This window comes from Phacochoerus africanus, chromosome 14, assembly GCF_016906955.1.
Source record: "Phacochoerus africanus isolate WHEZ1 chromosome 14, ROS_Pafr_v1, whole genome shotgun sequence".
Classification (NCBI taxonomy): Eukaryota; Metazoa; Chordata; class Mammalia; order Artiodactyla; family Suidae; genus Phacochoerus; species Phacochoerus africanus.
The window spans coordinates 1,260,602-1,271,682 of NC_062557.1; the positions used below are offsets into that span (position 1 = coordinate 1,260,602).

General features: G+C 57.6%; 1 protein-coding gene across 1 annotated transcript; it reads left to right on the top strand.

Moving 5' to 3' along the window:
- Positions 1–1,128: 1,128 nt before the first annotated feature.
- On the top strand, positions 1,129–4,025 carry ACTG1 (actin gamma 1). The gene is made up of 5 exons (XM_047757417.1): positions 1,129–1,288; positions 1,666–2,034; positions 2,325–2,763; positions 2,871–3,052; positions 3,145–4,025. The coding sequence occupies exons 2-5, from the start codon at positions 1,672–1,674 to the stop codon at positions 3,286–3,288; spliced, it is 1,128 nt and encodes a 375-aa protein (XP_047613373.1). The 5' UTR covers positions 1,129–1,288; positions 1,666–1,671; the 3' UTR covers positions 3,289–4,025.
- Positions 4,026–11,081: the final 7,056 nt, after the last annotated feature.

The following is an 11,081-nucleotide window of genomic DNA, read 5'->3' on the forward strand; positions in this document are numbered from 1 at the left end:
TGCTGAGCAATCCCGAAAGCTTCCAAAGTACCTGGTTCCCCCTGGGCATAACCAAAGCACTGGTGGCAGCAGGTGTGACCAAGACCCTGCCAGCAGTGACAGGTCTTCAAGACCAGCCTCCTGGGGAAAAGGGCGCGCCCGGGAGCCGACTGAACCCACAGCCCCAGAGTTCCTGAGGCCTAGGAAACCCACTCCAGGCGTGGCCGTTTCCTAGTATCATAAACAGAGAAGAGGGTGCCCCCCTCAAGTCTAGGGGGAAGGTGATGATTCAGGTAGCCCCTGCCTCAGTTTCCCTACAACACTCGAAAGTAATTAAAATGGAACAAAACTCCACCACCTCCCCCGCGGACGAGGAGGGGGTGGCCCCAAACGCAGAGAGGAGCCGCCGCCTGGGGACAATCGGGTCTGCGGTTTGAGGCGCAGGATGCGTTGGTGGGTGTGGTAGGACGGGGCCTGTCTCTGCACAATCAAGGACCCCCGGCGCCCCGACACCGGCGGAGGGGCCTTGGCGGTGGTGGCTGCGCTAGGAAACGGGCGGCTCCTTCTCGTCGTGAGAAGGGCGAGGTCACGGCTCCCCGGGACTCCCCCGGACCGCCGGGCCCACAGTGCCGCCGCGGCGACCGGCGGCGACCACCGCCCTCTCCCCTCCCCCACGCCCCCAGCTCAGCACCGAGAAGCCGCCTTCGCGGCCCGGGCTCCCTGCAGAGCCTCGGGGAGGAAACTCGCAGGGGGCGCGCGGGGAGCGAAGCCCCCCTGCGGGGGCGGGCCGCGGGAACACAGCCTGCTCCCGGTGCCGCCCAGCCCCGGGCCAGGCAGTTTCGGGGTGCAGCCGGGCCCTCCCCCAGGGCGCGCGACAGTCCCGGGGCGGAGCCGGCGGGTCAGCTCTGCGGCCCACCCTGCGACCCCCGGGGGCGGTGGGGGGGGGCGGAGATCGCCAGCCCGGCCCGCTAGCCTGCCCCGCGCGGGGTCTCGCGCGCGGGGTCGCGGGCGCGCGGGGGCGGCGCGGGCGGGGCGGTTGGGGGCGGTGCGGGAGGGGGCGGGACCGGGCGCGGGGCCCCACGTGCCCCTGCCGTCCGGGCCAATGGGCGCCCGGCGTTCGGAAAGATCGCCATATATGGACATGTTCTGGGGCCGCGCGCGCCGCCGGGCCGCGCGCGCCCCCTGCTCCGCTTAAATAGGGGCGGGGGAGGCCGCGGTCGGTCTCGCTCGCCGCAGCCGGCCCGCGCTCCGTGTCTTCTCGCCGCTCCTCCGCTCGCTCCTCCGCGCCCCGCGGCCGCCGTCTCCGCCGGTAGGTGACCAGGCCTGCGCAGCTCCGGCCCGGTGTCCGTCTCTCGCGCTCCTCCGCAGGCCCGGCCCCGGCCCCAGAGGCCCGGCTTCACCGCCGCTGGGAACAAAAGGGGCGGCCGGGCGGACCCCCGGGGTCCGCAGTGGGGGCGCTCTCGGGGGCGGGAGCTGGGTGGGGTCCGGCCGCATTGCCGAGCGCTCTGGGCCGCGCCGCCGCGGAACGGCGGCGGGGGTGGGGGGGTTACGTAAAAGGCGGCCCCGGTTCCGGGCGGTTCCTCCGCTGCCGGGCCGGGGGGAGGCGCAGCGTCTCGCGGGCAGGGCCTTTGCAGGGGCCGTTCCGGCGCCGCTGGGCGCGCCTGAGCCGCTCGTGCCTTTGAGCAGATCGCCATGGAAGAAGAAATCGCCGCGCTCGTCATCGACAATGGCTCCGGCATGTGCAAAGCTGGCTTTGCTGGGGATGACGCCCCCCGGGCCGTGTTCCCGTCCATCGTCGGGCGTCCCCGGCACCAGGGTGTCATGGTGGGCATGGGCCAGAAGGACAGCTACGTGGGCGACGAGGCTCAGAGCAAGCGGGGCATCCTGACCCTCAAGTACCCCATCGAACACGGCATCGTCACCAACTGGGACGACATGGAGAAGATCTGGCATCACACCTTCTACAACGAGCTGCGCGTGGCCCCCGAGGAGCACCCCGTGCTGCTCACGGAGGCCCCCCTGAACCCCAAGGCCAACCGTGAGAAGATGACTCAGGTAGGCGCTGCCGGGTGCAGTGGGCCGTTTCCATCTGTTTCACGAGTCATTTAGTGCTGAGCTTCTGGGTTTTTTTTCCTGAAATTCAAGTGTTTCTTTCGATATTTTCAGGGTTCTGTTCTTCTCCTGGCATTTCCTTCCTGAAGTCTCAAGGTTTCTCGTTTGTGTTTCTGCCTGCTTCCTTTTCTTTTCTCCACACATCACATCACGTTTGTGGCATGTCGGCATGGTGTGTAGCATGGGGTGGCCCCGGGTCCCTTCTCTGACTAAGGAGCCGTTGCCTTTCCCAGATCATGTTTGAGACCTTCAACACGCCGGCCATGTACGTGGCCATCCAGGCCGTGCTGTCCCTGTACGCCTCTGGCCGCACCACTGGCATTGTCATGGACTCTGGGGATGGGGTCACCCACACGGTGCCCATCTACGAGGGGTACGCCCTGCCCCACGCCATCCTGCGTCTGGACCTGGCTGGCCGGGACCTGACCGACTACCTCATGAAGATCCTCACGGAGCGGGGCTACAGCTTCACCACCACGGCGGAGCGGGAGATCGTGCGGGACATCAAGGAGAAGCTCTGCTACGTCGCCCTGGACTTCGAGCAGGAGATGGCCACCGCCGCGTCCTCCTCCTCCCTGGAGAAGAGCTACGAGCTGCCCGACGGCCAGGTCATCACCATCGGCAACGAGCGCTTCCGGTGTCCAGAGGCGCTCTTCCAGCCCTCCTTCCTGGGTAGGTGTCCGGCAGCGCAGCCTGCCTTTGACGGAGGCTGGGGGGGGCCCGGGGGCTCGTCCCCTTGCCCGGGGGGCCGCTAAGGGGGCGCTCTGTCGGCCTCTCAGGCATGGAGTCCTGCGGCATCCACGAGACCACCTTCAACTCGATCATGAAGTGCGACGTGGACATCAGGAAGGACCTCTATGCCAACACGGTGCTGTCTGGCGGGACCACCATGTACCCCGGCATCGCCGACAGGATGCAGAAGGAGATCACGGCCCTGGCGCCCAGCACCATGAAGATCAAGGTGAGGCGGGTGGCCGTGGGGTTGGGCAGGAGGCCTTGCTGGGACCCAGGGCTTGGGTGCCGGAGACTGAAGTCCCGTCCTTGTCTCCCTAGATCATCGCGCCCCCCGAGCGCAAGTACTCGGTGTGGATCGGGGGCTCCATCCTGGCCTCGCTGTCCACCTTCCAGCAGATGTGGATCAGCAAGCAGGAGTACGACGAGTCGGGCCCGTCCATCGTCCACCGCAAATGCTTCTAGACGGACTGCGAGCAGATGCGTAGCATTTGCTGCATGAGCTAATCCAGAAATAAAGTTTGCCCTGGCAAATGTACACACCTCATGCCAGCCTCCTGAAACTGGAATAAGCCTTTGAAAAGAAATTTTGTCCTTGAAGCTTGTATCTGGTATCAGCACTGGATTGTAGACCTTGTTGCTGATTTTGACCTTGTACTCGAGTTAACTCTTCCCTTGGTCTATGTTTAATACCCTGTGCATATCTTTGATTTAAACCCCTAGTCACACACATGCGGCTCTGTCACCTCGTGGCTGAGGTGAGAACCTGTTGATCGTGGAAGAGAAATCCGTTGGCTGGTTGAGAATCTGAGACGGAGTCTCTCCGATCTGTGCAGGGTATTCATGTGTCCGAGCTCCTATTCCAGGATTTCTCTCGAGGCTGGCAAGAGTCCGGAACCAGTTGTCATTTCTGTCTTGCCGGTCTGACGGGGTTGGGAAGGTCCGAGCCTTAGGACCCACTGTCCTTTCTTCCCCGATGTTTGCCCGCCAGAAAATCGTGGGTTGTTAACTTGCCTTGAGTTGGAAGCGTTTGCATTCACACCTGTAAATTTATTCATCCTTTTAATTTATGTAAGGTTTTTGTACGCAATTCTCAATTCCTTAAGAGATGACAACAGATTTTGGTTTTCTACTGTCACGTGAGAACGTTAGGCCCCAGCAACGCGTCATTGTGAGGAAATAAAGTGCTGCAGTAAACCCTTCGCCGGCTCCTGCTTGGGCGCGGGGCGGCTTCCCCACCAACGGGGGGGCCCGCGGTCTGACTTGGGAAAACCTGAGGTGGGCTGGGTGTGTTGAGAACCAGCGGTCCCTGAACGTGTGTGCAGCGCGCCTCTGCCCCCGGGGGCGGGCTGCTGGGCAAGGGAGCCGTGCCCCCAAGCTGCTTGTGGGGGGCGGTCTACAGACAGGCATTCCCTACCTGGCAGTAAGGCTGGGGTGCCAAGAAGCCCTCGCAGCCGCCAAAGGCAAGACTTTATCTGCAGGTGCGCGTGGGGTAGGGCTGGCCGCCTGGTCCGCCCCCCTCAGTGGGGCGACCGGGGGTGGATGAACCAGCCCGCAGGCTGAGCAGTGGGGCCCTGCAGCTCATGATAGAGGCCACCTGGGGTCCCGGGCGCGACTCAGGCTCTGAGCGCCTAGGCTTGTGCTCCAGAGTAGCTATAGCGGGTTTTCAAACTTCATTCTAAGATGTCTTAGGTTGAAAAAAGCTGAAAGGTTTGGAAGAACTTGTTTTTGGAGCACAAAGCTTTTGTGCCTTTGCCGCGGGGAAGCCCGCTTCTCCGGCTGGTTGGGGAGGGGGCTCTGTCAGGCTGGGTCAGGAGCACATGACGGAGGGATGTAGGGAGAGGCTCCTCTGGGAGCAGAGGTGGGCCCTGCCAAGGGCCCATCCTGAGTTGCTCCTGTCACCTTGCCCATAGGGACCCTGTTAGCACCCCTGGAGCAACGGGTCAGGGATGACCTTTTTGCCCTGGGCAGCATTCCGCTGGAAAGTCAGATCGGGAGCCTGAGTAGATGAGGGAACTGGGCGAAGGCGTGGGGAGGCGGGCAGACGTCCACACATTGAGGAACGGGGAGGGGAAAGGTGCCTGGGCTGCCTGTGATCCCAGCTCCATTCGCCCTTCCTGGAGTGGGGCCCCAGGGTCTGTCTCCTCTGCAGAGGCCCCTCCACCCGGCACCCGGGCAGCAGCATGCGTCCTCCCGCCTTCCTGCTCCTGGGGGGTGGCAAGCTTTCTGCAGCATGGAAGACCCTGGCTTCCCTTTGTGGCGCTCTGGGGACGGTAACCAGATGGGAAACCGCGTCACGCTACCCACTGGAAGAGGGAGCAGGGTGGGGGAGTGGCTCCAGGCTCGCGGCCTGGCAGGTCCTGTTGGCGAGCTCCGCACACCACCCTGGGCCCCCAGGTAGCACTTAAACCTCCCTTAGTGCCCGAGAGAGGGCCTCCCCCGGCCCCTGGGGAGAAACCTCGCCTTTGTCAGCATCATTGCTCCAGGTCGCCCTGCCTGCGCCAGAATGCCCCGCTCTGCCAGAGGACAGGGAGCGTGGGTCTATGCACTGCATCCGGCATTGTCACTGCTGCTGCTCAGGTCACAGCTGGGGTGGGGGTTCCATCGCGCCGCTGCTGGGGCTGCCCGCTGCACACAGGGTCTCGTGGCCCCCCAGCTGTGCTGGCTGCAGCCTTGTCCCCCCCCACCCGTGACCATCCCGGTGTCATTCCCCTTCCTCCTTTCAGCTCCCTGCTGTGGCGGGGGGGAGGCCCTTCAGAGAGGCCCGCCTTGGCTCACGGCGCCCACCGTCTTGTAACACTTGCCATGGGCGGCCCCTCTCTGGGGGCCGATCCACTCCCCCCCCGCCCCGTTGATGGTGACTTCGGCCCTGGATACGTTTTATGTATTTAAAAAAATATTTTTTTTCTGGCTGCACCCACGGCATACGGAAGTTCCCGGGCCAGGGACTGAATCCAAGTGGCAGCTGCGACCTACACAACCAGATCCTTTTAACTCACTGTGCAGGGGCTGGAGCCCAAACCTGTGCCTGCAGGGACTCAAGCCACTGCAGTCGGATTCTTTTTTTTTTTTTTTGGTATTTCTTTGGGCCGCTCCCGCTGCATATGGAAGTTCCCAGGCTAGAGGTCGAATCGGAGCTGTAGGGCCAGCCTACGCCAGAGCCACAGCAACGCGGGATCCGAGCCGCGTCTGCAACCTACACCACAGCTCACGGCAACGCCGGATCGTTAACCCACTGAGCAAGGGCAGGGACCGAACCCGCAACCTCATGGTTCCTAGTCGGATTCGTTAACCACTGCGCCACGACGGGAACTCCTGCAGTCGGATTCTTAACCCACGGCACCAGAGCAGGAACTCCCATTTTGCTTTCATTTTTGAAGAGAAGTTTCTCTGGATATAGAATCTAAAGTCATAAGTGAGGGTTCTTTGGAGGGGGAGAGTTAGCTGTGTTTAATTATTTTTATTTTTATTTATTTACTGTTTTGCTGCCCTGAGGCATATGGCTGGCCAGGGATCAGATCTGAGCCGCAGTTTCAGCCTAAGCCACACCTGTGGCAATGCCGGATCCTAACCCACTGTGCCGGGCTAGGGATTGAACCTGCGTCCTCGTGCTCCCAAGATGCTGCCTATCCTGTTGGGCCACAGTGGGAGCTCCTTAGCCATTTTTAAACGTGTCCTTCAGTTGTCTTCGGATTTGCATTGTTTCTTATCATAAATCTGTAGTCATTCTTATCTTTGTTTTTCTAAATAAAACGTGTTTTTCCTTTGTTGCTTTTAAGCTTTTCTCTTTATCATTGGTTTCAGAATTTTGACTCAGATAAGTCCTGACGTGGTATTCCTTATCTTTCTCTTGCTTGGGATTTGTCAAGTTCGGGATCTGTGCCTTTATAGTTTTCAACAAATTTGGAGAAATTTTAACCATTATTTCTTCAAAAATTTTTTTCCTCTCATCCCCTATCCTTCTGCGATTCCAATTGCATGTAGGTTGATTGCTATAGGCCCACTGAGGTTCTATTCATTTTTCACATTCCTTTTTCCCTCTCTGTGATTTTTTTTTTTTTTTTTTTTGCTTTTTAGGGCCACATCTACAGCATGTGGAGGTTCCCAGGCTAGGGATCCAATCGGAGCTGCAGCTGCCAGCCTCCACCACAGCCACAGCCACATGGGATCTGAGCGGTTCTGTGACCTACACCACAGCTCACGGCAACTCTGGATCCTTAGCCCACTGAGCAAGGCCAGGGATCAAACCTGCGTCCTCGTGGATGCTCGTCAGATTCATTAACCGCTGAGCCCCCGTGGGAAACACCCTGTCGGTGATTTGATTTGTATAGTTTGTATTGCGTCCCCAAGTTCACTGATACCTGGATTCGCTTCTCTATCTGCTACGAGGTCCACGTGGCTCCTTTATTTTTTGAAACTTTATTACAGGACAGTTGATTTACACCGTTGTGGTAGCTTCTGCCGTACAGCAGAACGACTCGGTTCTGTACACGTCTTTCTGAAGCTGCGTTCACATCTACGCTTTTCACAGTCTTCTCCGTTATGGTCTGTCCCAGGGTACTGGAACAGTGCTCTGAGCTCTGCAGTAAGCCCTTGTGTCTCTCCACCTGTGGTTCATTCCTAATTTCAGATTTTTTTTTTTTCAGCTTTAGAAGTTCCATTTGGCCTCTTTTATGTCATCTCCTCCTTCTTTATTAAGTTTGAGTTCTGTTTTAAATTTGTGAACAAATATGAACTATCTATCTATTTATTTATTTATTTATTGCTTTTGAGGGCCGCACCCGGGCATATGGAGGTTCCCAGGCTAGGGGTCCAATCGGAGCTGCAGCCACCGGCCTACGCCAGAGCCACAGCAACACGGGATCCGAGCCGCATCTGCGACCTACACCACAGCTCATGGCAACGCTGGCTCCTTAACCCACTGAGCAAGGGCAGGGATCGAACCCGCAACCTCATGGTTCCTAGTCGGATTTGTTTCTGCTGAGCCATAACAGGAACTCCCAGACAGGAACTTTTAAATAGATAGTACAGAAGTCCCCATCATAGAGCAGCAGAAACAACGCCGCTGTGGTGTAGGTCGCAGATGCAGCTTGGAGGCCACTGCTGTGGCTGTGGCATAGGCCAGCAGCTGCAGCTCCAATTCGACCCCTAGCCTGGGAACTTCCATATGCTTCAGGTGTAGCCCTAAAAAATATAGAAGAAGAATAAAATAAAGCTTTGCTAGAGTGAGTCCAGACCGGCCTTGGATTCTGGTTCAGCATGGCTGTGGTATGACTCTTACGGGATCTCCGTGAAATGCCCCGGGTGTTTAATGAGGTCTGTTGGGAACCCACCTTCCTCTGGGTCCTGAGCTCTGGGAATTGCTCAGCGTCACGGCTCTCCCGAAGTTGTTCTTTGCTGAGTCTTACGGGGTTTCCCGGACACGCACACAGGGTAAGAGTCATGATTAAGGGACCTCTGTGTGGACTTCTGGGACTCACTGTCTGCATAGCCGCCTCCTTGGACACTCTGCTTTGCACATGTCAACACTTTCAGCCTCTCCAAACTCCAGTCTCTGTGTCTCAGCTCACAAGACCTCTGTGTTCTGTGCCTCGGCCCAGAAACTGCCTCCAAACAGAAACTCGAGGTCACGGGAGGCCTCGCATGTGAAGGTGCCTTCCTCAGGGTTCACAGTCCTGGTCCGCCTGTTGTCCAGCATCGAAAAACAGCTCCCTCGTGTGTTATCGTTCCAGTTTTCTAGTTGTTTGTGGCAGGAGGGCGAATCCACACCGGTTTCCCCATGATGGCCGGAAGTAGAAGTCCCTTCTAGCCTTTGTCGTGTATATGTTGACATGTTTTTAGGCATAGAGGACATATTCTTCCGTGATCTGGGTTTTCTTGCATTGACGTGTTAGTGACATCTTTCCGTGTCAATTCATTCAAATATACCTTCTTCACGGCTACATAGTACTCTGCTGTAGAAATTTGTCATCAGTTAACTACCGACCTACTCATGGCTACTGAGGTGGCTTTAAGTTTCTTACTTTTTTTTTTGTCTTTTTGTCTTTTCAGGGCTGCACCTGCGGCATATGGAGGCTCCCAGGCTAGGGGTCGAATTGGAGCTACAGCTGCTGGCCTACGCCAGAGCCACAGCAACACCAGATCCGAGCCCCGTCTGTGACCTACACCACAGCTCACAGCAACGCCGGATCCTTAAGCCACCGAGCGAGGTCAGGGATTGAACCCACAATTTCATGGTTCCTAGTCGGATTCGTTTCCAATGCGCCACGACGGGAACTCCATAAGATTCTTACTATTATACATAACACAATGACGGGCCTTTTTACACCTTCGTAATGCACACGTCCTCAAAATTCAGCCAATCAACCTTGAGCTTTCTTCAAAGACCTTTCACATTTTAAGTCTTTTCCTAATTTTCATGGGGACATTTCTGTTTAAACGTGGAGACTCTGGAGTTCCTGTCGTGACTCAGCGGTTAACGAATCCAGCTAGCATCCACAAGGACACAGGTTCGATCCCTGGCCTCACTCAGTGGGTTTACGATCCGGCGTTCCTGTGAACTGGTCGCAGACGTGACTCGGATCCCGCGTGGCTGTGGCTCTGTCGTGGGCCGGTGGCTATAGCTCCGATTGGACCCCTAGCCTGGGAACCTCCATGTGCTGCAGGTGCGGCCCCCCCAAAAAAGACAAAAAAAAAGTGAAGACTCTTCCAAACCTTTCTGCCAACTAAATTCCAATCGGGCAGGCTGCGCACCTGGTTTCTCGCTTTCAGTAAATAACGCTTCCTCGGGCTTTACCCGACAACCACACGGCCATCCTGCTTCTTTCATTTGCTATTATGACCCAAGCAGTTCCCCAGATTATCCAGTATTTTGGGGAGACTGGCTGGACCAGGACGCATGTACTCTCCTCACTGGGAAACGAGGTGGCTGCCACCGGTTGGGGTTATAATCGGCCCTGTGATGACAACCAGTATATCAGCAGTTCCCCACTGCTCACTGGGCCACAGGGGCATAGCCATGTGTAGGCTTTTCATACGTACTGAAAACTCGCTTTCCAAAACGTTGTGCCAATTTATGCCCAGCAGGTTAAGGAAATGCCTCCCCCGCCCCGCCGTGGCAGGCGGCGGCTTGATGTGGGATCTCAGTTCCCAGAGCAGGGATGGAACACGGGCCACAGCAGTGAAGGTGCCAAGTCCTCACCGCGAGGCCACCAGGGAACGCTCACGGAAACTCCTTTTTAATCAAATTAATGGCCCACGTTCCAGAAACCCAGCACATTCACAGCCAAACCTGAATCACACCACAAGTGGAGGCAGCAGAGACCCCGCTCTGGCAGCAGGTGCTGGGAGGACCAACAGGAGGAGGACGGCAGGGGTGGCAGTGGGTCTAGTAGACGTGCTGTGTGGCTCTTGCTTGGGATCCTGCTGCGTGGATGTGGCTGGAGCAGCTCTGCAGCAGAATCTCAAGCCTCCCACTCAGCTCCACAACCCTCGTTTCTGACCACCCCCCCCCGCCCCTTGCTCTTCTGTGAGCCTCCTGGAATCTTGTTAAAAGATTCCTCTTGGGGAGTTCCTGTTGTGGCTCGGCGGTTAGCAAACCCGGCTAGCATCCATGAGGACATGGGTTCGATCCCTGGCCTCACTCAGTGGGCTAAGGATCCAGCGTTGCCATGAGCTGTGGTGTAGGTTGCAGACGCAGCTTGGATCCCAAGTTGCCGTGGCTGTGGCGTTGGCATATGGAAATTCCATATGCGCAGGTGCGGCCCTAAAAGACAAAAAGACCAAAAAAAAAAAAAAAATTCCTCTTCTGCTTGGTTTTGCAGGGTCTTCTCACCTCTGCCTTCTGCCCCCTCCTATATTCACTCCCACTGCTTTCTTGCCAGTGCCAGCCACGACCACCTAGCTCCCTGCTGTCTCAGCATCCCCCACAGGGTGGGAGGTCACACGCCCAGTCCTGCACAACAAGGCCCAAGGGAGAACCCACTGCAGGGGCTTCTAGGAGAGGTTTCTCTCTCCTTATAAAAGGGGACAGATGTGTTGGCACTGCTTCTTCGTGCCTTCGCCATGGAGGCATATGTGATGTCTGGTGTTGCAGCAGCCACTCTGCAAACACAAGTTTCTCTTAACGTTGTTTCAGCTCTACTCATCCCTGACGTCTGGTTTGTGCTTGTGCTGGCTTCTCACAAGGCGGCAGAGTAACTGCGGCACCACCAGATCTGCACCTCCGGCCCACACTGCTCAGGAGGATCAGCCAGGTT